Genomic DNA, 26,067 nt, shown 5'->3' on the forward strand with positions numbered 1-26,067 from the left:
GAACACCAAGCAAAATGTTTGTATTGATACACTTCACAAGCACTGCTCTGCTGAGTCCACTTTGCCAAGTTATTTTCTGTGTTTCAGGAGAGGAAGTTTGTTGGAGGGACTAGCCAAATCAGTGAGAAAATAATGGAGCGCCTGGGAGGCCGGGTGAAGCTGAGGAAGCCAGTCATCCGCATTGACCAGTCGGGTGAAACTGTTGTAGTGGAAACCTTAGATCATGAATTGTATGAGGTAATGAAACCTCTAACGTTTAAGCAACTGTTCATGCTGGGATGGCTGGAAAACCTTTAGCTTTTCCTTTCTGACTTCTCCAAAATCCTGCACAAAAATGTAGCAGAGATGTAAGTGACTGTGACAGAAAGTTGCACTTTCTGATTATCCCAAAGAAAGAGCAGTGATAAAGCTTTAAAGTGATGCCTGAAAAGCAAAGTGTATATTCAAACTCATCCTTTGCTAGCATCCCTTCTTTGTGTTCAGTCACCTTCCAAAATAAATGATAATTGTAAAGTGAACACAAAAGTGTAGCTTAGTAATAAACTTTCTGTGCTTGTCTATCAACACAGTGTCTTCTCTTAAAGACATTACAGGTGTTGCTTTCAAGTTGTAACAGAGGAGTCCAGATGGAAGGGAGACCAGTGGATGCTTATAACAGAGTGAGCTTTTTTTAAGTGCTGGGGAAAGAGCACCTGCCCATCATTCAAACAGATGGATGCCTATATAATGCTTGTTATTTAACAAGCAGGTTTTTGTGAGGGTTCAGTTTTGCAATTCTTATCCTAAACACCAAGGTCTCTCTTCAAAAGACACACCCTGCAGCCTTCCCAGATGTCTGCCAATCTCATTAGAGCAATATACTTAGAATGAAGTAGTGGAGAATATATTTGGCTTATATATAATTTCTTTTCCAGGGCAAGTATGTGATCAGTGCCATTCCCCCTGCTCTTGGTTTGAAGATTCATTTCAACCCACCTTTGCCCCCAATGAGAAACCAGCTCATCAACCGAATCCCTATGGGCTCAGTCATCAAGTGCATTGTGTACTATAAGGAAACTTTCTGGAGGAAGAAGGGTATTACATTTTAATTGAAAAGAGTAGTAGTGACAGAGAGAAGGAAGAGGGTATATGGTAAAGGGGTAGATTTTGTGTTTAGAGGATGCTGGACCTTAGAAGGAGACTTCGTACACTTCTATGCCATTTTTGCCTTCCCCTGTTTGAGAAACTTGAGAGATTGTTTGGGAAAAGAGGGGGATAGGGGAATAAAAAGAAGGAGGTAGGCATGAAGGGATAACTCATGCATGTCGTTTGTTGCCTTCATTGTTCTTTGTTGTCCTTTCCTTTTCCATTAGTGCCACCTGGCTAAGACATGAGCCTCTCCCACTTGTACAATAACATAAAGGTACAAGTGATGTATGATGGAAAGAGGTTTTATCCCATCAGTTGTCAGCCTGCAAAAATTCTGCCCTCTGGGTGCACTGAGCAAGATTAATTGAAGGTGTCTTCACATCTGCCATGGGCAGGGACACCTTCCACTAGACCAGGTTGCTCAAAGCTCCATCCAACCTGGCCTTGAACACTTCCAGGGATGAGGCATCCACAACTTCCCTGGGCAACCTGTTCCAGTGCCTCACCACCCTCAGTAAAGAACTTCTTCCTAATATCTAATCTAAATCTGCCCTCTTGCAGTTTAAAGCCATTCCTCCTTGTCCTATTACCACCTGCTCTTATAAAAACTCCCTCTCAGATTTCTTGTAGGCCCCTTTCAGGTACTGGAAGGCTGCTCTAAGGTCTCCCCAGAACTTTCTCTTCTCCAGGCTGAACAAGCCCAGCTCTCTCAGCCTGTCTTCATAGGAGAGGTGCTCCAGCCCTCTGATCATCTTCATGACCTCCTCTGGACTCGCTCGTGCAGGTCCACATCCTTCTTGTGTTAGGGGCCTGAATGAGCTGAATGTGATACTCCAGGTGGGGTCTCATGAGAGCATAGTAGAGGGGGAGAATCACCTCCTTTGACATACTTGGCCATGCTCCTTTTAATGCAGCCCAGTGACTGGCTGCATTACACTGCAAGTGCACACTGCTGACTCGTGTCAAGCTTCTCATCAACTAACACTCCCAAGTCCTTCTCAGGGCTGCTCTCAGTCCATTCTCCACCTGGCCTGTAGTTGTGCTTGGGATTGCCTTGACCCAGGTGCAAGACTTTGGAGCCTGTCAAGGTCCCTCTGGATGGCATTCAGACCCTCCAAAGTGTCGACCATACCTCACAGTTTGATGTCATTGGCAAACTTGCTGATGGTGCACTTAATCCCACTGTCCATGTCACTGACAAAGATGTTAAACAGCACTAGTCCGAGTACTGACCCCTGAGGAACGCCACTCGTCACTGATGTCCACTTGGATATTGAGTCATTGACCACAAGTCTTTGAGCGTGACTATCCAACCTTGCTAGCCAGGTTGCAGAATAACTTGATTTTTTATCACGAATTCAACAATAGGAGATTCCTTTATTGACTTTCTGTTTTAAAGATGCTTGAAAGGAGTTTGTTAATTGTCAGGACATCTCAGACCTAAACTTTCTCTTCTAGAGAGGAACAAGCACCTGTCTCACTCAAGCGCTAGACCCTCTCTAGAAGACAAGGTTTAGATCTGAGATGTGTGCTAATCTTTGTCATTTGATGGGAGTCATATTACTTCTATTTTAAATTGTTTCTGTTCTCCTTTCCTTCATCTTCATATCTCCCTGTACTAGAATCAGAGAATCAGATAGAGATTGGGAGGAACCTCTGGATGTCATCTAGTCTCATGCCTTGCTCAAAGCACAGTGAATTAGATCAGGTTGTTTAGGGCTTTTTCTAGTCCAGTTCTGAGTATTTCACAACTTCTTGGAAGCTCATTCCTGTGTTTGGATACATGGATCCTAACTTCTTTTCCACCTTGTGTTTAACAGGGTATTGTGGTACCATGATCATTGAAGATGAGGATGCTGCAATTGGTTTAACACTTGATGATACTAAGCCTGATGGCAGCTTTCCTGCCATAATAGGGTAAGAGACAAAGAAAGTGTCAAGATTTTTTGTTTGTTTTGTGAGTTGTTTTTTTTTTGGGGGGGGTGGGTGGAGGGTTTGTTTGTTCTTGGTTCATTTTTTTTTTAAATTTTGTCTTAGAAGCAACAATTGAAATGGGGAAACCTGCTGCTTTTGAAGGGAAATACTTCAAAATAGTTGAAGGGTTGAGTTTCTGAAGTGAGTTGAATATGTTCTATGATTTTTTTTTTCTTTCAAATAAAGTTATCTCTGATTTAATTGCTAATTAAAAAAAAAAAGAAATTCTGTTGTTCTTCCTTTTCTCACTGTCTTTTGTCTTTTTATGTGGCAAAGTAAAAAGTCAGAGAAAAGGAAAGAAAGGAGGAAAAAAAGGGGTGATTGCAGAAATGCAAAGTTTTTTCCAAATAGTTTGCCTTCCCCAAGTCTTCCAGTTCTTTAAATGAAAATTTGTTTTCTAGAATTATATTTTGTTTTGTTCTATGTTTTATAACAACCAGAGAGTATGAGCAATTTTAGAAAGTTTATTAAACATTAATTTCCAATTCAAGCCCAGGCGTCACCTCTTGTTGCTATATGCCTGCTCCCACTGCTGTATAAAATTAAGGTCATTGGGAAACAGCTCATACAAATATTCTAACCTGAATCTCAGAGTGGTTCTTTCCGCACTGAGTCCTGCAAGCAGCAGGCAGAGAATATAACATTTTCCAAAATACCCATTCCACCTATCTGCATAGAGACCCAAAAGCTAATACTATGAATCACAGCATCCCATCATAAGGTATTGGCATTTTAAATAATGCAGGAAATGTAACATAATGGAAGTAAATTGTTTGTGGTCTTCCTATAGCTTCATTCTTGCTCGGAAGTGTAGAAGACTGACAGGTCTCACAAAAGAAGAAAGGTAAGTACAAACGCTGGAGATCTGTGTGGACATGAGTCAAAATTTTGTTATGAATGACCAGAGCAGGAATAAAATGCCCCAGTTTGAAGGAAGTTGTCTGTAACCTTGCGACAGTAGGCAGACATCACTTTAAGCAAGAAGATACCTAACTTGGATTTGGGTTAAGTTCTGATTCTCACTTTTCAGCAGGTGTTCTCTGCTTATGTGACTCTAGCAAAAGAACTGTTCTAAGCTGCTGAATTTGAAAGTAGTGTAGATACTCTGCTGTCCTCGTGGGAAAGTGTCCAGGGCCAGCCTCTTTCCACTCCAGTGCTACCTCTCTGGCTTCCTGCAAGTGCACTGAATTCTTCGAAAGCTTGTCAGAAGGGACACGTTTGGCCATGGTGCTTCATTTCTTTTCTAATCACCCTAGAGGGTCCTTTCAGCATCTGTAACTTAGTGCAACCTTGAGGCTGCTATAGCTGCGATGAATGAGATCTCAGCATTGTGAAGGGGTCAAAAAGCCGCTTCCATTTCTCCACCCTCGGTTTGGGAAAAAAGTGCCCTTCAGACACAGATGAAGGTCTTTTTTACTGTCTTCTTGAAACAAATCTCTGCACACACTAGTGCTTTTTGGTTTATTACTGAAATGGAATTTACAAAGTAATGAGATTTTTCCATCACACTGATTCACAGTATCTGATCAAATTAAAGCTGCAAGTAGAGAGTGTGGATATGAGGAGAGCCTTATTTGGACATGGAGAAAAGAAATTTATTTTTAAAGCCACAAGGAATACCATGTCCAAGTAAACATTATTACAGTAATAACTAGTCTAACTAGAGAAGATGTAGTCTTCTCAGATTAGCTTTGCAGGTAGTCTGGCAGCCTGTGGATAATGAGTCTAAATGGGGCTGTTAATATCGCTGTTGATGTTTTCAAATGGCAGCCTGGTACCACAGAGCACTTTTAATTTTGGCAGGAACGGACAAGGCAGCCTTTTCTTCAGCACTCAGGTTTTGAGACAGACCCCCAACAAGTGACCAGTGATAAAAATAGTGTAGTATTCTGAAATTCAGTGTGCCTGGCATTTTAAGCCACATCATAAACACCAAATAGTGTCTTACTCTGTGTGTCAATGCACTAGTTACAACTGAGCATTTGCAGTATTTGCGAATGGCTTCTCTTTCTGTGAAATTAAGTGCTATCCTGACTGTAAGGCACCATGAAGGAAAGGTTGCTTTCCCTAGGCATTAAAAGTATTAGCACAATTATCTGACTCTGCTGCTGCCTACAGCCAAGTTTTAAACAAAAGGATTTTAAATTCTTGTGTTTGGAGGAATAAACCTCAGACTAGCAAGGACTTTGCTTTGGTAAAGGATGGTTATAAAATATGCTTGGTTTAGTACCTGATAGATGGTACCCTGGTGTAGGGGTACCCCTCTGACTCATGCAATCTTGGCCACAGCCAACCAAAGCAGGAACCTTCTGGGCTGCACTGCAGCTCCTCTCCTTCACGTGAGCACAATTCTCCTTCAGTGGAAATCAGGGTCCAGGAGAAGGCAGAACTTCAACCTGGACCTGCTCCCAGCATATACTCAGGGTGCAACCAGTTTGTGTTGTTTATATGGGGACTATGGTGTTCATAAAGGAGGGATTTCTTCTGAGGACAGGCTTCTTGTGGCATGCTACAGAGGATGCATCTCGCTGAGATGCTGTGCTCACCTATCAACACAAGTTGGGCCGTCCTTTTATCACATTGATGACAGGGTTTGGTAATCCTTCGATATGAAGAATAGGATGTAGAGTCCATGTCAACTATCCTGAATCATGGCTGGGCATGGCTGTTCTGGGAGGGGATGAAAGATGTGTTAGAGCCTAAACCAGACTGAAAGGAGTAAACCTCACTGCTGCCTTCCAGCTGGTCTTCCCAGGCCAGGTGCCAATGAGTACAGTGGTTAGATTGTGCCCTACCTTTCACAGCTGTGCAATGAAGGTGGTGGCATCACACACTGCCATGGAATAAGAGAACAGGAGAAGAACTTAGAGAAGAGCTGAGTGTCTGTCTGAATGTGCATTTCTTCTGCACCAGGCATCTGCACCAGGCACAGTGTAACTCTCAACAGGACCTACCTAGGTAGCTCCAGGCATAACATTCTTCTTACTAGTGCTGGTGTCAATTTCACAGTTGAGCCTGGAGCCAAGAAATAAGGATTTTACTCAGTGTGTATTCTGTGTGTTCTGTGCTAGCATTAACCATAAATACATAAATAAGTATTTATTTAAACTGTTCTAGGACAAAAAACAGTGATGTTGCAGAGACACCAGATCATCTGCAAGGATTGTTCTTATTAGGGGGAATGTCCTCAGTGATAGATTACTGTTGGCACACTTCAATCCTTTAGAAACTGCTTTTCTGTGATGTTGGGGAGGGTTCTCTTCTTTTCTTTTTTTTTTCTTGTTTTCCTTTTCTCCTTTTTCTCTTCCTTCTTTTCTTTTTTGCTTTTCTTATGTTTTTTCTTTTTCTTTTTTTTCTGTTAAGTAATACCTTACTGATGAATAATTTCTTTCAAGGTTGATATTTCTTAAAAGTCTGAAGATGCCCTTGACCTGAAACTTAACCTTTTCTTGTGCACGGCTATCTTTAACTTTACCTATATTAGCAATGTACTTATCAATCAGTGGTGCACTTGCACCTTCTTGGAGTCCTGCAGTTGGCTGTACATGAGAATCCCTACCAGCCTCTGGTATGCCATTTCCAGGCTCCCTGGAGGGTCTGCAAGTCACGTGTGGAAAAAGGGCAGGGCACAGGCAGATCTTAGAGGGATCCATCTCACCCCTGTTGTGGTGCTGGGAGGAGCAGAAGCAGATGGGTCCCAAGGTGATAACCTGGTTTCCTGTGGAGCCCTGTGGTGTTATTGACCTGCCTTGAAAGCAGGAGCTGGTGGGCACATGGGAAAGGTGGTAGGCAGACCACAGCAGAGGCTTTGCTAACTCGTGCTGTTAAAATGGCTTTAGTCTGCTCAGACACTGCATGGTCAGTGCTGGTGATCTGCAGGGTGTGGTGGTCATTATCCAGAGATTAAGAGAGATGGAGGAAATGTTCCCTTTTATTATGGCTTTTGCTGGATTCATGTCACCCCTGACTGCAGAGGGATGTTCATATGATCCTGCAACTCTCGGAGCCCACCTAGCCAGTCACTGTGTCACCATGCATTTCTGCTTCTGGAGCAGGCTGACCCTTGTCCTCTGCCTCTGGGCAGAAGGAAGGAGCTGCTTCCTTCCACTCTGCTGCTGCTGGGCTTGACACATGCCAGCAGTAAAATCATCCCAGGGCCATGGCTCTTCCCGAACTGTAGCAGCCTTTACCTTCTTGCTCAAGCCCCCACCTGCACAGGAGGACCTTCAGGTCTTCCTGGTTTGGTTGGGTTTTGTTTTGGTTTTTTTTTTGACCCTCGTCCCCTTTCTATAGCATTCTTTGAGTTCAGCTGCTCATAAGTATAACTGGCCTCCTGTATAGCTAGGTTGTTTCATCCAGCAGTGTCCTGGGTTCCTCACATACTGACATAGCTGCAAGTATAGCCCATACAGTTGCAGAGCTGGGACTGCTCTACTTCTCTGCTCAGCATGGCTATCTGTGGAGCACAGGATTTGCTTCCAGAAGTAAACTTCTTTACAGCATTGTGTTTGCATGTTTGATTCTCATAATTGTTAACTATTATTTCATCTCGATCTTCTTGTGTTTGGTGTTTGGTGCAGTGCAGTAAGACAGTAAGACCCAAAAGCTTGTAGGAAAAACTTAATTGCATTTGGAATTTGCTATAGAATGAAGTATATTCATAGGTTTGTAGACTCATAAACTAAAACAGGAGGAAATTTTCTAGATACAGAAAAAAAGTACTGCTTCCCTGAGAGTATCAGTCTATCAATACCTGCATCTTTGTGGGAACAGACCATACGTTAGGCTATGTGCGAACACGGAAAAGTGCAATGCCTTACTACTTCATTTTCCTGACAGCCTGGGGGACCTTTGGATAATGATTGGATTTGGAAGTATCTTAAGGGAACAGCTTGCATTACAGCTGGTAAGCAGCGCAGGAGTTTGAGTTTGTTATTTCTAGTCATCCAAAGACTGGTCAATTAGGATAGATCCCAAAAAGCTGAAAACTCAAGATCAACCAATATTAATATTTGTCCTCTTGAAACTAGGACATGTTAGAAATGGTTTGTTTTGTCATTCCTCACACAGAAGTCTTCTGCTGCTTTTCTCTTGCAGGAAGACAAGGCTTTGTGAGCTCTATGCAAAGGTTCTGGGATCAGAGGAAGCTTTACATGTAAGTACAAAACTCTAAACCATGGTGTCTGTTGTCAGACTCCTTGAGGTAGGGAAGGGCAGAATCAAACCAAATGCAGCAGTGCTCTGGAACAGTCCTGCGTGGTGTTTTGGAAAAGGTATCTGCTATGGGAGCACTTGCTGCACCATGTAGAGGAATGGAGAGAAGGTTATGGTGTCTTGGGTTGTATTTGATGGTGAGAATAAGAATGAGCTTATGAAACAGTTAAAAAAGGCAGATATGTTCTTGTCCAGCTTCACAGGTGGCATTCACAGTGCTTACCACCATACATCTCAACTGTTTTCAGATGTGACAGGCTTGCCTTTCCCTCAGTCTGTATTGAGCATAGTGTTTCTTCTCTCTTCCTACTTGCTAAGATCCATTGCTGCATGTGTTGTTTGCTTTTTGTGTTGGCTTTTTTTTCAGTTGGGTAGTTGGTTTTGTTCGTTTTGTTGGGTTTTGTTTGGGGTTTTTTCATTTTGTTTTGTTTTGGTTTTTTTTCCCTTGCCTTCTCTTCTGTGTAATGGTAAAAATAAATAACTGATAGGATTTGTGTGAATGCTTGGTTTATGTGATCAATGGCATTTATCCTTTAAGGGCAATTTTACACAAGTTAAATGTTGTAGGCACCAATCTCAAGCTTACATTATTTAAAACACAAAGGTATTGTATGTAGAACCATACAAATGCCATACTTGTAATTTTTAACAGTATATATTTATATCCAGTGTACATATTACAAGTATTATACCTGTGTACACCAGAGGTTAATTTTGGTAAAAAGCATAAATTTGTGCTCAAAGCATACATTTACATTGACAGAGTAAGAGGATTACGTTATATAGTGCCCAGATTAGCTCTTTTTTTCTTTTTAAATAGCTAGCAGTGTCTAAAATTAAGGCTTATTGTGTCAAATCCATGTTGCATTAAAAGATTTGTTACATGTGCTCCACTTGTCAGATATTGACATGCAACAAATCATAAGCTATTCTTCTCTGCTGTCTCCTCAATTCTTTTATTAGCTTCGTCAGGACTTTGTCTTTTCCTTGAGTGAATTAATCTCTGTTTTACAGCCAGTGCATTATGAAGAGAAGAACTGGTGTGAAGAGCAGTATTCTGGGGGCTGCTACACAGCCTACTTCCCACCAGGCATAATGACTCAGTATGGAAGGTATAGTGTCTATTTATAGTGGGCTTTGGAGTAGTAAGATAAGACCAAGTTAATAAATATCCTCAGAAAGGATCATAAATCCTCTGTCACTGTTTGCTTTATACCTTTAAGATCACTGGGGAATATTTTAAATAGGTATTATAATCACTTGTCTCAGTTGGGCTTTATGATGGATGAGTACAATATCATTAGGGGTTTTATTCACTTCTGTTATTTGGTGAATACAGCTGAGTAGCAAGAGAGCTAGAAAGCTTTCACAATCTGTTTACAAAACTAGTTTTGGATATGAGAGATTGGTGTTACCATTTCTGGCATACCTTTAGTTGGTATTTTGTAAATACTGACAGTTAATTCTTGCCAACATTCACAGTAATGAGTGACTTCTTTGGACTGTTCCTTTCCCGTTAGTAGTCAAGGCTTAATATAGTAATCTGTGCGCCATTGTATTCAGTCCTCTCTGACATAAGTTTTTACATGAAAATAAGATTTACCAAAAAGAAAAAGGCTTACTGGTCAGACTGGTTATAGGGTTCAGATACGTAGCTTTTAATGTGATGATATAGCCCTACTTTTGAGGTATAAGTTTGCATAATTTAAAGAGAACTGAAAGTAATAAAGCAGTTGTAATGAAGAACATATGGAGGCCTTAGTATTTAAAGTAATTGCAAATTCTGGCAAAAATAGAGTAAAAAAACCCACCACCACCAACAAACACCTTATTTAATTAATTCTTTAAATTTTATGTGCTTGTTGCTTTAGATATTGTGAGGATGTACTTCAGAATGCTACACTGTGCCGCTAATGCTTAGCATTGGTAGTTATGATGCTGGCTAAAATTGTGAGATAGAATAAGTCTCAAACTAGATGTCCTTTACACATATGAGCAGTGTAAATGTTTAGAAAATATGAACACTGGTGTGTTTACTGTAAGAAATGAAATGCAACGCAGACTCCTCCTCCAGCTCAACTCACCCAAAGTTACTTGCTGTTACTTAAAACGCTTTTATTCTAATATTAAGCCAAGGATTTCAGTTATCTTTCCTGATGATGGCTGATATGACTTACTGCTTGTCCCCCTCCAGGATTATTCGGCAGCCAGTTGGCAGGATCTATTTTGCTGGCACAGAGACAGCCACAGAGTGGAGTGGATACATGGAGGGGGCTGTGCAGGCTGGAGAAAGAGCAGCCAGAGAGGTACAAATGCAAGCATCAACCATGGGGAACTGTCAAATATCCTATGGAAAATGAAAGATCTTCTGGTTGGAGGTGAAATGGGAGCTGAATGTTGACATATTCAGGTGTTCTGAAATCTTGATACAAATCCTTGCGAAGGGCACAGACTTCAAAAAGGATGAAGGTTTTCCTGAGTGCAAATCAGTGATTTGGAATGCTTAAGAAGGGTTCTGGTTGTTTCATCAAACTCCTTCCTGTTTCTAGGGATTAAATCTTTTCTTTAATAGAACACTCCCAAATTCTCACCGAGACATTTTTTTCCCAAAAATGGTCGCTTTGTTAGTCACTGTGCTGAGATATCATGGCTGTTAGCCTCATTAGGAACAGCTCTTGGTGTGCAGCTCTGCACACCAAGACAGTCCCTTCCTCAATTGTTTCCAACAATACCGTTGACAGTGACGTACCATTGAGACAGCCTTACATAAAGTCATTAAACAAGGACTTAAATATTTTTCTTCTGAGAAAATGCCAATTCCTCAAGTATTCTCAGGAATATTACAGTTTATGGAACAGCAAAATAAATTTCATCTTTGTTTTGTGAGGTGAAGGGAATCTTGTGACTAAAAAACTACAATATTGGAACAGAAATTAGTGTGAAAGGGAACTGGAGAGTTTGTCTAGCCCATACCCCTGCCCCAAAAGACAGGGATCAATTGTCCCAGGTGTGAAGGTACCTAACCTGTCCCTTAAAACCTCCAAAGGTAGTGCTTCTAGACCTCTCTAATGTAAGGACATTACAGCAGAACCTCCATAGGCCTCAACAGAGAAGTTGGCAAGTGAGCTTGATCAGTAAAAATGTTTTCCTTTCCTCAGTTACTTGTGAAAGGAAAATATGTTTAAAATCTGGTGCAAAGGTGTTTCTCGCTCTCCTGTATTGAAAAGTTGATGAGGTCCATGAATCTTGTCTGGAATAAAAGCACATCATAAAAGATGGCAAATCTTAAATCTGCAAGTGCCTGGAATAGGAAAATCAGTATTTCATAAACCTCCATTCTATTTTGCTGCTGCAGAAGTTAATCTTGCTGTCTTCCATAACTACCATTCAGATAATCCTTGCTATCCTACTGATCTCTGGTATCTTTGATGCTTTGAATGATTAATTTTCCACTGTGAAGGTTTTCTTTTTAGTCTTGTTCTTCTCTGGATGAAAATGGTGGTCTGTCATCACTCATAGGATTCTGTTCCTCTTCTTACATCGTGGTAAAATTTGTAAAACAAGCTAATCCTGGTTATATAGCTTGCCCATGCTGTAGCTGGTTTATGCATGGCCAAGGTGGATGGGGCTTTGAGCAACCTGGTCTAGTGGAAGGTGTCCCTGCCCATGGCAGGGAGGTTGGAGATGATCTTTAAAGTCCCTTCCAACCCAAGCCATTCTATGATTCTGTGTTCTATGCCTCACTTTGCCATGAGTGTATACTTAACTCTTAGATACTAGTTCCCCGTGGGACTAGTTGAGTTCCAGTATCTTGCATGGACTAACTAAGCATAGTAAGATTTTTCTGTTACTGTTTCTATTTCCACTAGGAGGAGTGTCTTATTAAATACCAGGGCTCCCCAGAAATTAGTAGTACAAGGATTGAGTCTTCTTGTAAAATCTGAATACACAGTGATGTATGTGCTCAATTGTTCTCTTCGTTATGCTATTTTAAAAGAAAAAATGAAGCCAGCTCTTTTCCCCTTTCAAAGGATGAATGGTACTTACTAGAGAATATTATGTGTTTGCAGATACTGTTTGCTATGAGGAAAATCCCAGAGAGTGAAATTTGGAAGCCAGAACCTGAATCAATTGTAAGTCTTACTGTAGATGAAATGGATTATTTTTTCCTGCAGTTTTTGCTGATGAGGTAAAATTTTGTTGGCCATTTTTATTTAATTTCACTGTATCAAAGCCACCATAAACTTTTCCTTACTCAGCAAAACTGCCCTTCCCTAAACAGGAACATGCTAGAAACTCAGAGAGGGCGCCCATTTGACAACTCTGTAACAGAAGATTAGAAAGAACTACACTTTTTAACCAGACTATGAAACCTTTCCATGTGTCTCCTCTTCTTCCTTTTAACTGAGCAGAAAATTTTGATAGAGTGTACTTCTTGACAACACGAACTGCTTTAATCCAGTTCTGTTTCTGCCACAAGAATCTCTATTTACACCCTGCCTCTCACAATGGAAATAATGTTATGTTGGTAATGGATGCTTTCCTTGCAGGATGTTCCAGCTTTGCCCATCACTACAACCTTCTGGGAGAGGAACTTGCCGTCTGTGCCAGGACTGCTAAAGCTGATTGGACTTTCCACTTCCTTCGCCTCTGTGGCTGCAGCTGGGTTATTTGCCTATAAAAAGGGACTTCTAGTTCGAAACTGAAAAAGGTGCCAATGCAGAGCCTCACACTTGAGCAGTTTTGGTTTTTTTCAGAGGTTTTTTTTTTTTTTTTTGGCAGGTACTTCCCTATCTCCAAAATCAGATCAGAACTGGGGAAAAGGAGAAGGCAGTAGAGAGAAGAGGCTCTCTAGGGAAGGGAAGGGATAAAGGAAAGGGATCCATATTGAAAAAGAATCCCTTGAATTCAGGCCTACTTCTAGCAATACCTTTTTGGTTGTTGAATTTGTAGGACACCATGTCAAGCGTTATCACCTTGAGGTTTTTATCCAGATCTCAGAACAGAAGTGACAAAATACCTCTCTAAAGTCTGTTCTGATGAGACGTCCAGTTGTTTTTACACTTATACTTGAACCAGACCCTGAACTCCAACTCTTCACAGGCCCTTCCATTTCTAGTTGTAAACAAAGGATTTCTATCTTCCTATGTGGTAGAGTGAGAAAAGAAATCCAGAGCTTAAAGAATAATTAACTTGTTCATGCAAATTGCTGCTAAGGATCTTTTTAGTGTTTTTGTTTTTCACCCTGATGTCCAGAGCCCAGGCAGCACCCAGACAAGAGAGGCTAAATTTATCCATCCAAACTGTGGAAGTGTAGCCATAGATTGTTGGCATTTCCGGCAGCATATTTGTCCTACAGTGAGTTCAAGGACAATGTTTTTACTGCCTGTGGTAATGTGGTTGAATTTCAGGCTCCACAGCTTTGTTCACACTGCCTGGAACATCAGAGCTTGTCCACTCCTGTGTGGGATTAAATCTCCTCTGCCTAGAAAATTGGCAGGCTCCAGACAATAGCTGATGTGTACAAGAGTATGGCAGATCAGGCTGTTGGACCTGAGTGTGCCAATGTACACATGCAATCTTTCAAACCTTTTTTGCCCTGTCTGACATCTCTTTGCCACCAAGGTCCTCTTTTTAGCTCCCTAAGTTGCTGCAAGATAGCAAGAGAACAAATTAACCTCTGCCTACCCCAAGAGGTTGTAAAGACCTCCATTAAAACCCTCTTTTACATATCTTTTTCTTACCACCTTCCTTTCTTTCTACTTAAATTTACCCTTTGAACACCTTGAGGCTGTCTCTTGCCTGGTAGGGCACAATGGACTTGAAAATACAGTGTAAGTATTAAAAAAGTCCGACAAAAACTTCAGCTTAGCTGTTGCTCAACACTTGCTTCATGCCGAACACTGCTTAGCTGATTCAGAGCTTCAGTCTCTCCTAACAACCATATTGATGGGATTAACACTTCCACTTCTGCCTGCTGTGCTGTGTTGTACTGACTGTACTTTTGGTAACTAATGAAAAATCTAAATGACAGAGAGACCAGAGAACCATGAATAGGATAGTCACATGCAAGTGCTTCTGCCCTTCCTAGCTTGGTACCTCTCAAGCAGTGTAAAAAGAGAATAGAAAAAAGAAAAGGGGGGACCCCAACCACCAAAACATTACACGCCTACCTGTCAACATGACAGTACCTTGTTCTAGGTATTTCTGCCGGTTTACAGGTGCACAAGTATAGCTGAGAACAGGATTGGGTGCACATGAAATCTGAGATGTCTGGAATTTTCCTGAGCCTGTTTGCTGCACTTCTCCCTTCAATCAGTGCTGATTTATATGTAAAATATTACATTGTAGTAGAAAGCCATGGAGGGAAGTACAGTAATATATTCAGCAACTAGTGTGAGCAGAAGGTAGAGGAAATGTATCGCCAGTCTCAGGCAGACTTCTTGGGCTCCATCTGATCTTGCTTGAGCAGAGTGATACTTCATTCTCCAAATAGTCCCATGGAAATCCACTGACCACTTATAAAGCTGTAATATTTGTTAGCAGCACATCGGTTTCTGGTCCTTAGGTTTCATTCTTTTTAACTTGATGTGCCAGTTAAAAATCTTCTTGTAGCAGCAGCTTGGATTTTATCACAAATGAATATCCACATAACAGCCTTTTAAAATGCATAGGGGAACTTTTTAGACATAAAGATCTTTGAGTCAGAAGAACAGTGCAGCAGTGTACATATGGCTTTTCTCATTGTATCACATAGAGCAGTAATTGGCTGGGACATTTGCCTACCACAGAGTGCTTCTACATGGCTTTCTCTCTGTGATTTATTTACTAAATGAATTAGGAACTGAAAGCTGAATGGGTAAGTTCAGAGCCTTTGTAACTCAGACAATCCTCGGGCCAGAAATAAACATAGTAACCTAAATTTGGGAAGATAGTTTTAAAGTGTTGACCCAATATTCTTAAGTAAGTGCTAGACGGTGAATACATACTTAACATATAAAGAACTGCTGCATTTGCAGATGATTTTTCTGCTAAAACTGTTCGGAATTCGAGTCCTGCTTCTGCCCTAGAGATAGTCTGCAGGGCTCTAAAGGGGAGCAAATCCATGAGACTATTGAGAATAAATTGGTTTTATTCACATCTGATATGTGTATTTCTTTTCTTTGCTCCTGAATCTGGCAGAGGTTTTTCCCAGTCTAACAAAACAATGTTGTGCGTCATAAGGGCAGAAAATCCAAGGAAAAAAAGAAGTTAAGTATAGTTAGAACTGAACTGAATCGTAACCAAAGCTTTTAATGAGAAATAAAATCTATATAAATCTTTCTTAATCTTAGTTTCAAAGTGAAACAAAAATAGAAAAAAAAACCAAACCACAAAACATTTCTTGTGTTATTCTGCTGCAACTAAAAGTAGGTGCAGCTTAAAATCTCAGATTTGGATTCTCTGAGATTTCTGGCCAAATTTGATGGAGCTGGGAGTTCTGAATCGCAGCATCTGTATTAACACTCAAAAGTCTTTGTCTTCTTCCTTCCAGATTGCCAAAGCCTTGGGAATGCTCTCTTTGTCTTTACAGCTGTGTCTTGCTGTGATGATGCTGTGGAGCTTATTGCCACCATGGGATTAAAAAGAAGGCATGCTGCTTTTTCTCGACATCTTCCACATAAAAGGAATATGTGGCACTTTGTGTATGTGGATGCCAGTGTGATGAGAAAATTGACAAATGTAGGTAGAGAATCAAGATGCTTCCCCATGGGTGGAGGGAAGTGTTAGCACTGGCTTACATTTTTAAAATTCCTTTGTGTCAACCCTTCGAAGAGAGGAATGAAGTCTGGTTTAATGGGTAACCAGCCATGATATATTATTAATTTCTTAATATATTTGATGAGAAATCTGCTATCATGAAAATTTCAGCAGTTTACCAGCTTCATAAAATGTGTTATAGAACAACCATGGAAATAATTGTATTGTCTCTTATGAACTGATTTGTGTTATCATTAGTATTTTGTAAGGCTCCTAAGAGCTTGCACAAAAGAAAAAAAAAAAGAGGTTTACTTGCTTGTACACTGTTCTGATAGCAACTGTATATTGCAAAGAATGTTGGGTAGAGGCATGAAAATCTGTGTTAACCAAAGTGCTTGAAAGCTAACTGTATAAATTAAAATAACAAGGAGGTGAGAGAGCTGAGACAGCCCCTTGTCTTTCCTCTAATTACTGCGTTTTTTTTCTCAATGCCGATTTTGACTCCAAATAGCACATCTACTATAAATACAACAGTAAATGTTTGTAAAAGACATTAATCACAATTAAGTATATGCCTGAGCATTGTCCATCACTGAAAGCCAAGGCCTGGAGTCCCTTCGGTGGGACTGTTGTTTCACTGAGGTAAACTTTATGAAAGCGCAGAAATTTTAAGCTGCGGTTTTTTTGCGTGGTGTTTTTTTTTTTTTTTTTTGGAGACATGAAAGAAAAATATTTGTGAGGAAGAAGAAATTGCATGTCCTCCAAAAGTACTTGGATGCAAAAGGAAGCCAGGATGAAATAACCACAGATCTGCCTCTGCTTTCAGGCAAGAATCAAAGCCACTTAAATTGCAGATTGCGAATGCTCACAAATAAACCTGACCTGTGTTTAAATGAACTAACATTATCTCTCCCATCTCCACGACTTTATGGTCACCTTGATCTTATAATCTGTTGTTCAATAGAGATAAAAATGTGATGGCCAAAGCAGTCTTGCTTTCAAAGTATCTCTACAGTCAAGTTGTTTAGGCGTCATAGGCTGCCGCTTGTAGCGTGTCTCCTGTGGTCATGTACAGGTCAGTGTTCAGTGATGCCTGCCTCTGTGTTTTGGGAAAAAAAAGAGTGACTTCACTGTGCAGGAATATATATGCTGTGTGTGTGATGAATTTGTGCCTTTTATAACTGTAGCATTTTCTCAAGTGCCTCTGTGGTGACTGTCTCCCTTGGTTTCCTTCTTAAGCTCCCTTTTCAATAGACTGCAGATATTTTTATCTGACAGCTGTGAACTTTTTTTAACCTTAATTAGAATCAATAAATATTGTCATGTCACACTTACTGTTTGAGGCTTTTCTTTTGTGCAAGCCCCTTTTGACTTGGTTGTGATGGTTATTACTTAGTAACACAACATTTTGCATTTCATACTGAAGCCATGAGGTATCTTCAGCTTTTCTCATGTAAGACAGCACTTTAAAGAAGGAGAGAAGGATAAAACAAACCAAACAAACCCCCCAAAATAAAAAAAACCCAAAACCACCAAAACCAAACAAACTCCCCCATAATAATTCTTCCTAATGTGTAGACAAGCGACTTACTTACACTTAAAATTACGTTTTATTGCTCTAGATGGATTTAAAGTGTCCCCATCATAAACATACCTCTCACAGCACCTTGTTTACCAGAACATGTGTGGGCAGGGACACGTTTTATAGCTGCTCATAAGAGTCAAGGGCAGGTGGTATTTGGCTGTAGCTGAAAATGGGAAGAAACAGATCTTGTACCAAATACTGTGTGGTGTAAACATAAAATAAAATGAAAAACAAAACAGACAAAAATTACTGGCTTAATTTCATCCAGCAGCTCAGTGTCAGTGCTAGAGAGAGAATGTAACAAGAACAAATTCAGCCTTGGGAATGGACCTGTGTTTCACAAAAATATAGTCTATGAATACCGGAAAAAGCATAACCATCCATGTGAAAAACGCGTCAAAAGCATGCGAAGCTCTTTGTATAGGCTTAACTTTCAGTATTACTTACAAATTATAAAGGAGCACAAATACCATGAAAGCAAATATCCTCAGCTAATCCTTTGCATGCTCTATAGAGCATCCGTTTCCTAAGAAACATCTGAACCAGCAACACATTTCACAGGCCCTCAAAGCAGCTCACAAATGGTTATGACTCTTAAACATTGCTGCCTTAGGTCAGATTTGAACTACCTCTTTAACCCTTTGTTCAGACATATCCTTTGGCATCCCAGAGGAGGTACTGAAATAGTAGTAGTATTTATTTATGTACAAAGCTTTCAGTGTGCAGATACTACGTCAGCCAGGGGGCACTTCATTTTTTCCAGCAGTCCAGTGTACAGAAAATTAATTTGGACAGATTAATACAGCAGAAATGCATTTTGTAGAACATCTATAGAAGACAGTTGTATGATTTCCTGAGAAACCAATTAGAAATCCCACTCGTCGTTTAGGAGAGGATTGGATGTGTTTGCAAATTATTTGGCTAAACCATACAAAACTCACTTCTAGTATGAGAATTGAGGATTATTTTTTCCTCTCACCTTGTATAATTATACCAATCTACTGATCTGAAGCAAATCCTGAAACATTTGAGGGACTAATGAGTTTTGCCTTGTGGCTTAAGGCAGGATAAATTCCCCTTGGGCCTGTAGAGCTGCCTCAGATAAAAAGCATCCAAGACTGAAAAGCAAAACTGGTCTCAAATTGTACAGAACCAAGATACAGTTTGGTATCTTCTGGAAACAAGGGGAGGCTTTCTGTTTAATTAATTTAGACCAATGCATTAAGGCCCAAGTTTTTGCTTCCTCGTTTGAGGTGCTTCTGTCAGCAGGATTGTTGAGACAGTTCTTGTCTGGCTGTTCCTCCTCTGTTGGTGAGCAGGGAGAGAGGATCTCCTAGCCTCATGGTTCAGCCCATGCAGGACTGGAGGAGTCCTACAGACACATCCGGTCCTACAGACACTCTCGGTCTCCGTGTAGGAGGATACCTAAATTGATGGGGTTTCTAACTTCAGCATGTCAGTTATGTGTTTCAGGTACATGGGATTAACTGAACTTTAATGCATGTGTTCAACTTGTCCTGCAAAGACATTGATAGCAAGGTTAGATGTTTTCAAAGAGCATGTGATACCTGCCTAGAGAGCAATTCAGGTCCAAAACACAGTTGCTTTTTGCCTTTTGGACATCTGAGGGCCCCTTGTCCAGCCTCCAGCTGCTGCTCTGAAGGGTAGCAACATGTACAGAGGTGATTTGTCCTAAATTAGCCCTGTGCAGGTGGCACAGATGCTTTTTGGATACTGAATTAGGCAGTTGCTACCTCCCACCAACAGCTGATGGCAATTAGGAACTTAAATGTTTCCTTGGGGTATTCAGCTTTGGAGAAATACAAACACAGATAATGCAGGCCCTGTGAATCTAAAGTGATGCAAGTTAATAAATTGCATGTTAATAGGTAGCTGTTCTTTCTGCAAGCAGGATATACAATGATTTTGTTGGTCATTGGAAAGAAAAAGATGTGATATTCTAATCAGAATATTAGCAGTGTTTGTTAGAAAAGCCTTCATTTAGCAGCTGAGTGCCAAGTTAAGCTGTAAAAAATACAGTAATAGGATTTATAACTCGATTTTAGTTTGCATTATTTGTAAAGTCAGTAGCAATAAGCTATTTTGAAAGTAGGCTAGAATAGGCTCAAAAATGAATCATAAATAGCTGTGATAAGCTGTGAAACACACACTCAGGGTCTTGTCCACTGGGTCTTTACCCAGTGCCATGCTGGCTCACTGCAGTTTTCCATTCTTCCTGGCTTTGCTGAAAAAGCAAACAAAGTTGGTTTAAGTTTTTACATCCATTGTAGGTAAAAGACAGTCTCATTCTGTGTTTCAGCAGAATGTGAGAGATAGATACCTTTTCTAATTTATAAGTAAAAGTTTATTAGCTTTCACCCGGGGTTGGTTTTTGCTTTATGCGCAGGGAATTATCCGTTAGCAATTTTTACAATCCCTCCTTAGCAGAATGGCCCTAACAAAATAATCAATATCCATCCAGCTCTATTTACTCTGGCATCTACAGGCTCTGTAGACTCTCTCCCTCTACCCCACAACCCTGGAGATGGATGAAAGTCTCATCCAAATCCAAGTGATCTGTTCATCTGACCTGCACCAGAAAGGGTCGAGTAAATACAAACTAGTTTCACCTGCCCAGGGGTGTAATGTCATTGAAGGCCAGCAGTAACTTTTGGCGGGGAGTCTTCTTGAGTGTTATTTTCCTGCAGCAGCAGAGACTTATTGAAGAAGCACTTGAGGAAGCTGTATCCAACAGAAACACCAGCCTTTAGCTGATTGGGTTTGTCAGATGGCTCGATTCATTCCTGCACCACTGTCTAATGGGAATCAGCAGTGTACTTGATGCTTGGATGGGAAGAAGGGGAGAAAAGGAAGCGTATTAATAATGCACTGAGGCATTCTTGTCAGCTCTCAGGCTGTTCACTCCCAATTTGCATATGCTCCAAGTTGTAAGAAAACACTTTGCACAGCAGCGTTGCATTTAGCAGAAATTACATTATAATTTCAGATGTGGAAACTTCTAGTTCAGGTCTGAGGCTGTGAGATGTCCCATCAGGCTGTGCAGTCATTATCTTCAACAATTGAAATGCATGCTCACACTTAGTCAAAATCAAGCAAAGAAGTTACTCCAGCCTCCACTTGCCAATTCAGCCCAAAGTGGGACAAGAGTATAAATTAGAAACTTTGTTATTTCCCAGTAATTTCTCTATGAACTGGAGTTCAGCAAAAGTGCTTTTTCAGAGGTTATGTATTTGAGCCAATACCTTTATCTAGCTTTGTAAAGCAAACTGCTCCCAAAGAAACCCCCTTCTCAGAGAAAAGGAGAGTTCAGGTGCGTTTAGGATCTGTGCTCACACTTTTCTTCCAGCTCCTTCATGCTGCCAAGCAGCAGAAAAGCCTTCAGCTGCCCTTCAGAGGAAGTCTTGCAGTATTGACAGAGGGGTACTGCAGCAGCCAGTTCATTGTCCTGATTTCTGCCAGGGACTGGCTGGTGTCGCAAATCAGAGACTGCAGGGGTGCCTTTCTCTGCTTCCCCCAGTGTGGCATATTGGAGCTTAGAGATGGGTGAAAATGGGGCTTGAAGCTGGGGACTTGCATCTCTTTCGTTTAGCGTGTTTCCATTCCAGAGTTTGATATTTTGGGTACCAGAAGGGAATGGTAAGCACCAGCGCAGCAATACCCACTGAGACCTTTCTGCAAATCACTGTTAAGCTTATGTCACATTTTTGTTTGCTGGATGACAAAATACTGCTATTACGTAGCCAGAAGATGGCAGCCTTTATTTCAGCCTGTGCCATGCTGCTTTGCAGCAGATCTGCGCTGGCCATACTTCAGCACAGCTGTCTGCAGCTGGCATCTACTAACAGTAGCCTCCCCTTAATGCTAGGCTCTGCCTTTCGTAATTCAGCAGGACATCCTGAATTTAACCAAACTTTTGATGAAAATGATGGTGCTCAGGCTATAATTTAAAGAATTTTCAAGTGGATCGTCTGGCCATGTGTTGTGATTTAACCCCAGCTGGCAATTAAGTACCACACAGCCACTTGCTTACTCCCCCCTGGTGGGATGGGGAGGATAATACTAATACTAACAGGAAAAAGAGAGGGAGGGATAAAACCCAAAAAGGACAAGCGATGCACAATACAATGCTCACCACCCACTGGCCAATACCCAGCCCAACCCAAGCACCGACTGGTCCCTTCCAGATAACTCACTGCAGTTTATATACTGGGCATGACGTGCTGTAGTATGGAAAACTCCTTTGGCTAGTTTGGGTCAGGTGTCCTGTCTCTGCTCCCTCCTGGCTTCTTGTGCCCCTCCTCACTGGCAGAGCATGAGAGACTGAAAAGTCTTTGGTCAGGGTAGCATTACTTAGCAACAACTAAAACATTAGTCTTTTATCAGCATTGTTCTCAGACTAAAGCCAAAACACAGCACTGCACCAGCTACTAGGAAGAAAATTAACTCTATCCCAGCTGAAACTAGGACACCATGGAAGTCCAAATGCCAACACAAGCAGTAATTATGTCCTTTGCTTCATTTTCAACCCCATCTCAAGTGGAAGCTGTCTTCTTGTACCATGAGTAGCAGCAGAGCTCACAGTTACATTTCATAGAGTAACAGCAGGAAGATAGAGGTGGCAAAGGACATCTGTCTTGTCTTGTGCTTCATTAGGTCATAGGCAGTGAAAACTCATCCACCTCTCTGACTCATTCATAGTTACGGGCTGGGGCACATCACATCTCCTGGGACACCTGGAAGAGGAGATGGACAGTTGAGAGGCACCGCTGACCTCCTTGGGCACCCAGCAAGCTGCCAGCACTGCTCTGCTAAAGCTTCCTTTCCTGTCATAAGTAATGCACCGTTGCTTAGGAAACTTTTTTCCCTGCTCTTTCTATGTGCCCTGGGTTGTTCTGTCTCTACTATGTAAGATGAGGCTAAAAAAACTCAAAGAGAGGAAGAAGCAAGGAACAGAAACTGGGAAGCCAAGCGCTACCAAAAAAAAAAAAAAAAAAAGCGGAACAGGAATTGCAACTGGAGCCTGAAGCATTGTTTGCCAAGTCCAGGAGCTAAGTGGGAAAAGAAAAAGTTACTGTTCAATAACAAAGAGCACATTTAATTTCCCCTTCTGGACTTTCACCAACATGAAAGTTGCTTTCTCTGTGTGCGTGGAAAGCAACTGTTGCAGGGAACATTTACAAAGCAAAATTGTTTCCAACTGCTCCAGGGAAGAGAAACAGTCCAAAAGGGAAAGAAAGAAACCGACTAAAATTATGTTTCCACAGAAGAGGACTCTCAGGATTTGACCATTTTTCTATTTCTTGATGCTGCTATCAGGAACTGGGAGCTGAGCTCTGTGCAGATAACCTAAGAGCAAGTCACCAGCTTGTTCCCAGCTTGGTTTCTGGCTGGGGAAAGCCCTTGCTGCTAGGCAGCAGACCCTGGTCAATGGGACGTGGGAACCAACTGGTGGGAAGCCTGCACATTACGGCCTGTCAGACTGCACAGTGTTGGCACATCCCACTGGGTGGTTTATTTATTCAAATATATAATGCTAATTTGTGACAGTGTTTGGGGGTATGTTTGATCCTGGGAAATGAGATCAAGCGTAAAACCAAGGGCTGGATCAAACATGGACTGGAAAGTATTGCTGGTGAACAACTATCAGAGAGACCAAGCACAGCTACACTTGCTTACCCAGAGCGTATCTATCTTGAGCCTGGATGTGCCTTTAGCACATCTCAGGTGAATCTGGTCAGACCTAGTCCTTGCCTCCATACTAGGAGCATGGCTGGAGGGATGCTGTCTTACCTGAGGGATGCTGATGTCCACTTCACCAACGCATGCAGTCGCTGCAACCTGGCACTTCGTCCTCATGATGCTGGCCTCTTTCCAAACCTCTCACATGGTGGGTTTCCAACCAGAGGGGTTTGGGTTGTCAGTTCCCATGCCAGGCACTTTGGAGGTTGTGTGATGCGCAGGTTGTGAGGGAAGAAAAGCCTTGCTGGGTCAATGCTGCCAAAAAGCCAGCCAGCAGCTCTGCTCCTGCACCTCCTGCCCATCCAGCTCCTGGTGGCCCAGCAGCCCATCTTGTTTCAAGGTCCCCATCCCCATGGAGCTGGCTGGTGCCAGCCAGGGAGGGGGCAGCCATATCATCCTCCATGGGCAGGAGCTGCAGTCAAGAGGAAAGGGGCAGAAAGGAGGTGGGAAGCATGAGTCTCACAGAAGTATTTTTCCATCCCTGAGGCTGATTTCTGTGGCTCTGAAAGGTGTTGAAAGGCTAATTATGTGACCTGCTGTGAGGGGCTTGGGCACAGCTGTTGTGGTATCTGTAAGCAAACCCAGCAATTTAGCTAAAAAAGAGGCAGGTTCTCTCACGTGAGAGAGGTGCTTCTTATTTCACTGCTAGTATGGAGGATTAGTCTTGTCTTCTCTTTTTTTTCTTTTTTTGTTTTTTCCTCTCTCTTTCCCCTCTGTTGCTCCTTCTGCCAGTGCTTGCTCTGATCTTTGCTTTATTTCCAAGCATCAAACAGCAGCCTTTTCACCTGAGGCTTTCCCATTTCTCAGGTGTGTCAATGCAATTCAGTTCCCTCCCTGGTGCTGAGGGACTTGGTGTGGGCTTCAGCCTCTGCCATCTCACCCCATACTCTGAGAGGACAGAGCATCTCCCACCTCTGCCAAGGGAGTGCAGGGCTCTTCCTTAAAAAACTGGGGCACTGAGCACCCCTGCTCAGGGAAGGTCACCAGAGGCTGTCCCACTCTATGGCCTGGGTGAGGACCCTGCTTGGTCTCCAGCAGGAAGAAGTGTTTCCACAGTGCTTCAGCCTCATGGTTTTAATAACAGCAGCAGCTTGCTTGGAGACTTGTCAGCAGCAAACAACTCAGTCCCATTTTGTTTCGAAATCAGTTTAAGAAAGATGCCAGGCTGTTAATATTTAAGCTAAATGTTTAATGTTTAAACAGGGAAATTGTTCTGATTGTCAGAAAGGGCATTAAAGGAGGATGGAAACTGGTCTATAATCACTGACAAACACTGCTCTTTCTCTGCAGCAGCGTGGTGCCTGGGAGCTGCAGGAGTTTCAGAAATGCCAATTTTAATCAACTTCTTTTATTTCATTTGCTGCTTACCACTCCCACAGCAGCAAGACATGCTTTTTCCCTGCTAAGTGGGGAACACTGTACCTGGCCCTGTTTAACAGTTTGAGACTAGTTCAGCTGAATTGAACTTTCAATTCAAACCACAAATTGCAATAGAAATGTGCGTGGATAGGGTGAAAAATGAGGCTGGATTTTGTCAGCTCATGGGTGTATTCCAGATGATTTGCGGTCCCTTTTGCATGTGCATACAAAAGCTGTGAAATTCAGATGTCAACTTTGAAGTCAGCACAAAAGTGAATGGCTCTAATTGCCACAAATACACATATGGATGAATACTTTTTAACAGATATGGACAGTGGTTTTTTAGGTGGTGGAAATACCCACCTAGGGGAAGCGTGTAAAGGTGCAGAACCATTTCATGCCACAAAAGACTTGTCAGGAGCAAGCCCAAGCTCCCTCCCCAACACCTCAGGTAGGCTCTGGAGTTGTGCCAGGCTGCATGACTGGGTAGTCCCAGCACACAGGAATTCCTGTTTGGGAATGGCTGAAACTGGGGAGAACATATTCAGCAGGGAGCCCTCGAGTCAAACAGCAACGCACATTAGTCACTTTTCCCCGCTTAAAATGTTCCTAAGGTAGATGCTAAACTGACCTGTCAACCAATCTGTCAAAAATCCTTTAAACAAGCATTTAATACTGCAGTTTAGAGTGTTCAAAATCCAACATTGCTGCATCCTACTGAGACTATTCCCTCCTTTCCAGTGAGGGTAATTTGAAGTACATGTGAAATTAAAGGTAGATGGGAAATTTGAAGCTGAAAATGTAGACAGTCTTCTTATCAATAATCTGTTTAGGCTTCTTTTCCCCCAGAGAAACCAGTTGTGGCTGGTTGATCCTCACACAGAACAGCTGTGAACAGTGAACAAGTAGCTCAGGAGACACATACTGTCTGTATGACCTTTTCTGCACGATGCTTAACACTGGCACTGTGAGCACCTGCTCACATCCGATGACAAAGGGCCACCTGAAGCACTCCTTCCCTTAGGAAATGGCTTCTGGTTCAGAGCCACCAGCACCTAGGCTGCAATTGGTCTGCACTTACATTGTCTACAAGGCTTTTGTACAAAAAAGTGAGAGGACATACAAATGCGGTTGAAGCGGAGGCCAGGAGTGAAGTCATCTTGGGTAGGTAGGTATTTCTGTTGGTGTATACATATGGATCATATCGAGCAGAGCAAGGGGTTGGTGGCTGCTGCATGTGATGTGCCCAGTGATTTAACACAGTAAACAAACATCACCTTCCACAAACTCACAAAAAACTAGGCAAG

General features: G+C 41.8%; 1 protein-coding gene across 2 annotated transcripts in view; it reads left to right on the forward strand.

Moving 5' to 3' along the window:
* The window catches only part of LOC115604123 (amine oxidase [flavin-containing] B-like), a 54,429-nt gene extending 37,039 nt beyond the window's left edge, over window positions 1-17,390 (forward strand). The window contains exons 7-16 of one of the 2 annotated variants that reach the window (XM_030476884.1): window positions 88-237; window positions 915-1,074; window positions 2,949-3,045; window positions 3,893-3,946; window positions 8,200-8,257; window positions 9,331-9,428; window positions 10,511-10,622; window positions 12,387-12,449; window positions 12,867-13,027; window positions 15,851-17,390. In XM_030476884.1, the coding sequence (XP_030332744.1) occupies window positions 88-237; window positions 915-1,074; window positions 2,949-3,045; window positions 3,893-3,946; window positions 8,200-8,257; window positions 9,331-9,428; window positions 10,511-10,622; window positions 12,387-12,449; window positions 12,867-13,022 (948 nt within the window). In that variant the 3' untranslated portion in view covers window positions 13,023-13,027; window positions 15,851-17,390. The remainder of the gene's footprint in view (window positions 1-87; window positions 238-914; window positions 1,075-2,948; window positions 3,046-3,892; window positions 3,947-8,199; window positions 8,258-9,330; window positions 9,429-10,510; window positions 10,623-12,386; window positions 12,450-12,866; window positions 13,028-15,850) is intronic. The other variant, XM_030476885.1, reaches the window with a different exon arrangement.
* Window positions 17,391-26,067: the final 8,677 nt, after the last annotated feature.

The sequence above is a fragment of the Strigops habroptila genome, chromosome 2 (genome assembly GCF_004027225.2).
Source record: "Strigops habroptila isolate Jane chromosome 2, bStrHab1.2.pri, whole genome shotgun sequence".
Taxonomy (NCBI): domain Eukaryota; kingdom Metazoa; phylum Chordata; class Aves; order Psittaciformes; family Psittacidae; genus Strigops; species Strigops habroptila.